Here is a 7,154-nt window from a genome sequence, read left to right as displayed (position 1 = left end):
AAGTTTAGTTGCTTTTTCTTTCCCGAGGGCCCCGACTCACATCCATCACACTCTGACTGAGCTCTGGAATTGAAAGACTGTAGATACACTTCAGTTTCTGTTTTGCGACTTGAGCCCCAAGCTGCGACAAAGACAATTTAAACCACTGTGTCACAGCCTCAGACGCATTACTGTAATGCATGAGGGGAAGATGTTGCGGCAGAATGTGAAAATGTTTCCATCTGGTGCAGGAGAGAGAGGGGTGGGGGGCCCCAGCTGCTTATTATTTTCCACGTGTCAGTTGGCGTAGTCTTTATTGGGACTTTACAATTTCACTCCCGCAGAGAGCCAAGATGGAGCGGCCCAATCCAATTCTGGATCACTGGTGTATGCAATCTTTTCCAGGAGTTAAAACTCCACTACGGCGACTCTGGAAATGTTATCTCACTTGGGGAGCTCTGTATTAGAAAGAGTGTGATAGATGCTTCCCCTGGAAAACCGATGCAGAGTGCGACATAATACGAGCTGTATATCGGCATCTGTGTGGATTAATGTGCACAGCGTGTAGAAAATAAACTGAATAAATACCACTTACTCCCCTCAGCGATGCAGGATCGGTCTCAATGTTCTCGCCGCGTCATCTCAAATCGTACACAGTCTTGTTTTTTTTTTTTCCTTTTCAAAAAATAAATATGTCTATGTACAGTGCTGAGACCAGGGATTTGAAATAGGTGGTGGGTTGGTTTTTTTTTTAGTGTGTGTGGATTATCTGCAGAGCTGGGGAATGTGGTTGTCTTGAGACGATCAACAACAGTAACTCTGACAATCAGACATAAAAGGCTTGATATGGATTGAAACAATATGATTCTTTTGAAGATGAAATAGAGGCCAGATGCAGACCGTGCGAGGAGCATGATTTTCCCAGAATCGCAAAGTATCAATGTTGTTACACTGACGACGAATCTCCCGGGAAACGACTCCAAGTTTCAAAGTTTCAGAGTACAAGCACAAACAGCGATATTCAAAACAGTGACATGATTGGGGCAGAAGAAAAAAAACCGAACAAAAAAACAAAACAACACAAGTTAGTCCTGCTGGGTTTGATATGACTCGCGGAAACAGAGCAGCTCTGCTATAGTAGCATTTGGATATGGCACTTCAAAGCACGTCTGTCCCCTTTGTTGAAACAGCGAAGGCTTTACGATACATTTTACATCAACTCTTTGTCAAGCGAAAATAAAAACAAAGTGTGAAGAAAGAAATCTAAAGCAGCCACTGAATGTGTGACACTGATGTTGACGATGTCAGTGACAGCTAACTGATTAACACGCTGAGCAGCTTTGGCTGAGACATTATGCTGAATGCCTGTCTGACAGAAAAGGCCACTAAAAGCATGCTGCTTTCATTCAAGTGTCTGCAAACTAAATGTGTGACTGGACCGCCTGTGCTCCCGCCTGCACGCTGCATGCAGACCTAATGACAGCAAATAGCAGCTCAGCTATGAGCCAGCCACCTTTATTTTTTCTTCCCCTGACAGCCTGTCTTTAAAAATGATCAATTAAAGGTCAAGATATCTAGTTATTTAAGCATTTTGATCTGGTTGTCTGATACCAATAAGATCATTTAAGGTGCAAAAAAGTGTCAGGCATAGAAAAGACACCGAGCGTGGCCACCGTCTCTTTCACACACACACTGGTGTGTGCCAAGGGGGAAAAGCTGTCATCCCAAGGATCGCATTAGACAGCACGTTGTGTTTGCCGGTCACTGTTTTCGCAAACGCTATGCTCCATAATGTTCGGTGTTTCATCAACAGCGTGTCCCCTGGGAATAAAACAGCACTTCAAACGAAATACCTAATTGAAGCCTAAACGTATCTCTGCCTGACAAATGGAGGAGAAAACCTTTTGTCAATTTAATGGCTCCGAGGTCCTTGAATATGTCACGGGGGGGTGGGAAAAAAATAAAAATAAAAATTATCAGGGCGCCAGGAGAGACACATTAAAGTGGCGATTACAATATTTCAACACAAGAGCATCTCAAACTGATGTAGGCAACGTGATGTGCAATAAACAACTTTAAAGGCAGACCCTGATGTCAGAATGGCACTGATGCGCTCAGCGTTAAAAATCTGTCCTCTGAAACGATGCTGGTCACTAAAGACCCCTCCACAGTAAGGATGGTTGCTCAGAGACCATGCAGGAAGAGGGGTGGGAGGGAGAGAGAAGAGGGGAAGGAGAAAAAAAAGTTTGGGTTAGAATGCAACGTTCTGCTCCATTTCATCCAGAAATGTTCATTTCGCTCATTCCAACGGAGGGAAAATGTACTCCGCACGGGCTTATGGTTGGATGAGCCAACTTTTCAAGGGTCTGCACACACAACACACATACACGGACAAGAGGGAGAGCAGAGAGTCTGAAGGGAGGAGGGAGGGGATAAAAGATGATGAAAGTAAGTGGGGAAAAAAGATGAGAAAAGTACAACTGCTGTGGCGAGTACAAGAGGAAAATGGGACATGAAATGAGATGTTTTCCTAACTTATCTTCGTGATAACACGGGAGCAGATAGACCATTATAAAAGCCAGAACAACTCATAAAGGAACGAGCCAAGGGTAGGAGACGCGGGGTGTTTGTCAACTGCTGAGAATATTAGGAAGTAATGGCTGCTAAAAAAAAAAAAGAACAGGTTAGACAATGTTTGTTTTTTAACTCTGAGCAAGAAAATATTCATGGTTTTACAAAGCAGGAGTTTGGTAATGAGTCCAGTATTATGTCCTGATCCAGAGTAGGGAAGGTTGCTTGGGACGACAGGTTGGGTTGCCAGGTTTGAGATCACAAACACCTTCCCCTCTTCTACCATCGCCCCGCGCGTGTGCCGAAAGAGCAGGACAGACGATGTCGTCCTCGTCCGTGTCATACAAAAAATATTCTATCCAAGAGTTCTTGTCGTCAGTAGTGCGTGCTGCGTGTTTGCACATGTGTGAAACACACAGTACTGTTTGGTAAGCCCGTCAGTTTGTGTACTCTCTTTGCTTTTTTCACACCCAAACGGCATACGCCCGTTTCCCGTTTATCCCTTTCCTCATCGAGTCTTTCCAGCAGCGGCGCTCTGGTCATTGGCAATGTGCTGAGTGGAAGACAGACCTGTGTCTCTCCCTGTCCATCCCCCTGTACTCTGATGACTCCTAATCTCCACAGAGTCTCTTTCCCCCTGCGTAGGGTCTCCCCCGAGGGGGCGGCGGTCTTGTCAGAGCCTCTCGATGTCCCTGTATTTCTTGCGGAGGATAGAGACCTGGTCCTTAAACAGGACGGGGTCCAGTCTCATCTGGGAATGGACCAGTGGCATGGCGCCAAACCAGCTGGCGAACTTGTTCATGCAGGTCTGCCGCTGGGCGAAGTGGTCTGGGTCAGCCCAGCGAGAAGCCCTTGAAGACTGGAGGGAATGGAGAAGAGGAGGAAAAACAAAAAGAAGAAAAGTTAGAGTTTTCAGTAACAGATGCAGATCCTGGGGGAACATGAAAAAACTAATTACAAGTCGACTGTGTTTTGGAACAAAATCCAGTTTTGCAGATCTTTATAAAATATCAGGGGTAGCATCTTAAAAGAGCCACTGAGATGCTTTTCCTTAGTTTCTGTCATATGTATCCTGTTACAGCAGTGAATAATTATATTAAACATGGCCAAATAATGAGCTCAGAATACGTTCGGGTAATCCCTGTGAGCCAAAAGCATAGATGTCAAACTCCTCTAAATCTTATAAATGTGGAATATTTTAACTGTAAATCATTCCAAGCAAGGATGAAAAGTATGGAAATGGCCGCAGTAGGACCCCTTTAAAACAATATTTTGAAAGTGTGCAAGAGTTTATGAGACCAAATCTATGATGTATGAGTGAGGCAGAGAAAGAAGGAACTACTTTACTTCTTCATTTTGCCACAGTTCATGTCATATGCATGAGCATGACCGAGGAGGGCTGCATTTCTCTTATGTCTGCATTATTCCATTATAGCAAGCATGGCGGATAAAGCCGGGATTATAATCGCATGTGGACATGCACATGTTATATTTATACTATGCAGCGCTTGAAATGATCGGACCCTTGAATTCCTCTTCTTAATGGTTGGCTGTAGCTCAGGAAGGAGAGCAGGTCATTGCTAATCGGGAAGTTTGTAGTTTAATCCCTGGCTGCTCCAGTCTGCTTCCCAAAGTGTCCTTGGGAAAGCCACTGAGTGTGAATGTTAGATTCACACACAGTAGAAAAAAGTGAACGTGTGTCAACGGATGAATGAAACATGTTGTATAAAAGTGCTTCGAGTGCTCCAGTAGAGTAGGAAAGCACAATATGTGAACCGGTCCATTTAGTAATGATGCACGTTTTGTCACCGGTATCCAGGCGGACTCCTGTATTTTTACACAAACCCTCCTGATAATAACAGGAAATAACAATAATACATAATAATACAATGGATTAGCGGATTAGTCATAGCAGATATAACACCGTCACCCTCCGTCATTACTTTAATTGGAATGTTTCCGTTTCTTTTCTTTTTTTTGTTGTCGCTCACACTTTATGTGGTTTCTTTCTTTCTCTTGTCTTTCACTGCTGTGATCACCTACTTCCCCACTCACCTACAAACAACACCCTCTATTTCTCCATATATTCGCACCACGATCACGCAAACACACACGCTCAACGGCAGCACATTTACAACAGCCTCACAGCAAGCACAGACTTACAGGACACATACGCAAGCCACGCTTGTTCATATTAGTGAATAGTCACACACATAGTCAGACTTATGGAGCCTATCACCACACTTTTTTCTCTTTCTATTTACAAACAAGTGATGTTTCCACATTTTCTCCACCCGTCTAAACGGAACACCCAGCTTACATCATTAGACATACACACACAATTATGGGCATGCTGAGGTTTGTCACATGGAATGTAAATGGGGCTGGCACCAGAGGAAAGAGGTTAAAGATATTTAACCAGCTTAAAAAACTACAGGCAGATGTTGTTTTATTACAAGAAACTCACAGACCTGTTACAGGTTTAAACGAACTTAAAACACCTGAGTTTCCTAATGTGTTTGCAGCTTGTTATAATTCTAGACAAAGAGGAGTAGCAATTTTAATACATAAAAATGTTAATTTTACAGTACTTGATACAGTTATGGATCCAGAGGGTAGATTTCTAATTATTAAACTATCAATATTGAACAAAAAACTATGTATTGTAAGTATATATGGTCCAAATGTTGATGAACCCTCATTCTTCCACGGATTTTTTAGTGCACTCTCTGAACACCTTGATTGCACACTCATTCTTGGAGGCGACCTCAACCTTGGACTAAATGAAGAAATGGATAGGCTCAACACAACAGGAACTCAGCGCAATTGGCAATCCACAAATATAATCAAACAGTATATGAGCGACTATGGCCTTTGCGATGCATGGCGCTCCCTTCACCCCAACAGTAAGGAATATACTTTCTTCTCACATGTTCATCACTCCTACTCTCGTCTGGATTATTTTTTGGTCAGCAGCTCACTGCTGAGTGACATTTCAGACACTGAGATTCACCCTATAGCTGTCAGCGATCATGCTCCTGTATCTTTAACACTAATACACAAGAATAATACTACGCCAAGTAAAAACTGGAGATTTAACACATCACTACTTAAAGATGAAGACTTTATTAAATATTTTAAAAAGGAATGGACTTCATATTTAGACTTTAATGACACTCCCGGAACATCTGCTTCTGTTCTATGGGAAGCAGGAAAAGCTGTGATGAGAGGTAAAATAATTTCTTTCTCATCACACAAAAAGAAAGAAGAAAACAAAAATATTCAGGAATTAGAAAAAACCATCAAATCCTTAGAAGAAGCCTACGCGTTCCACCAAGATCAAGAAATAATGAACAAAATATGCAAAACAAAACTAGAATTAAATGAAATTATTAATAGAAAAACACAATTCCTTGTACAAAGACTTCGCTTGCAGAATTTTGAACACAGTAACAAACCAGGTCGATTTCTAGCAAACCAGTTAAAAATAAATAAAGAAAAAACAACTATATGTGCCACTAAAGATTTATCAGGGAACACAATATATGACCCTGGAAGAATAAACAAGATTTTTAGGGATTTCTATGAAACTTTATATTCACCACAAATAAACCCGTCTAAAAATGAAATTGATTTGTTTCTTGACAACGTAACTCTTCCAAAATTACTAGACAGTCAAGCAATGGCACTGGATTCGCCACTGACGCCAGGTGAACTCCAGGAAGCCCTGATAAGTATGCCCATTAATAAAGCTCCAGGTCCAGACGGCTTTCCTGCAGAATTCTACAAAGAATTCTGGACAATTTTGGCACCAGTATTCCATGGAATGTTGCAGGAAATCAAGAAAAATGGCAGACTACCACCAAATATGAATTCTGCTAACATTAGTCTCCTGCTAAAACCAGGAAAAGACCCTTTATTTCCCTCAAGTTATCGTCCAATATCCCTTATAAATGTAGACCTTAAAATAATCTGCAAAGCTCTCTCAAAGAGATTAGAGAAAATAACCCCCCTCTTAATTCATCCTGACCAAACTGGTTTCATAAAAGGTCGGCACTCCTCAACAAATACTCGTAGATTTCTTAATTTAATAGACTACTCATACAATAAAAACATTGAAACCATAATATTATCTCTAGATGCAGAAAAAGCATTTGACAGAGTTAACTGGAAATTTTTATTTGCAACTTTACACAAATTTGGTTTTGGAAACTCTTTCATAAATTGGATAAGAATATTATACAATTCCCCAACAGCTCGTATCAGAACAAATGACCAGACATCCTCCAGCTTTTGTCTCCTGAGGGGCACCAGACAGGGATGCCCACTCTCCCCTTCACTTTTTGCAATTTTTATCGAACCTCTAGCAGCAGCACTTAGACAGGCTACAACAATTAAGGGCATAAAATGTAATAACGTAGAACATAAAATCAGTCTCTATGCAGATGATGTGTTGCTTTTTCTGCAAAACTCACAAATCAACCTCTCTGAGGTAATTACTCTAATAAACTGGTTTTCAAGAGTTTCAGACTATTCAATTAACTGGCCAAAATCTACAGTTCTTCCCATTAACTGCTCCTTCCACAATTCATCTTCTGCCCCAC

At 41.5% G+C, this 7,154-nt stretch overlaps 1 protein-coding gene across 1 annotated transcript in view; it reads right to left on the bottom strand.

Moving 5' to 3' along the window:
• Window positions 1-603: 603 nt before the first annotated feature.
• Window positions 604-7,154, bottom strand: part of ext1b (exostosin glycosyltransferase 1b) — a 140,128-nt gene continuing 133,577 nt past the window's right edge. Inside the window, exon 11 of the mRNA XM_085149420.1 lies at window positions 604-3,409. Coding sequence (XP_085005546.1) covers window positions 3,224-3,409 — 186 coding nt within the window. The 3' untranslated portion in view covers window positions 604-3,223. The remainder of the gene's footprint in view (window positions 3,410-7,154) is intronic.

The sequence above is a fragment of the Neolamprologus multifasciatus genome, chromosome 22 (genome assembly GCF_963576455.1).
Source record: "Neolamprologus multifasciatus chromosome 22, fNeoMul1.2, whole genome shotgun sequence".
Lineage (NCBI taxonomy): Eukaryota > Metazoa > Chordata > Actinopteri > Cichliformes > Cichlidae > Neolamprologus > Neolamprologus multifasciatus.
This window is presented reverse-complemented; position numbering and strand designations above follow the sequence as displayed.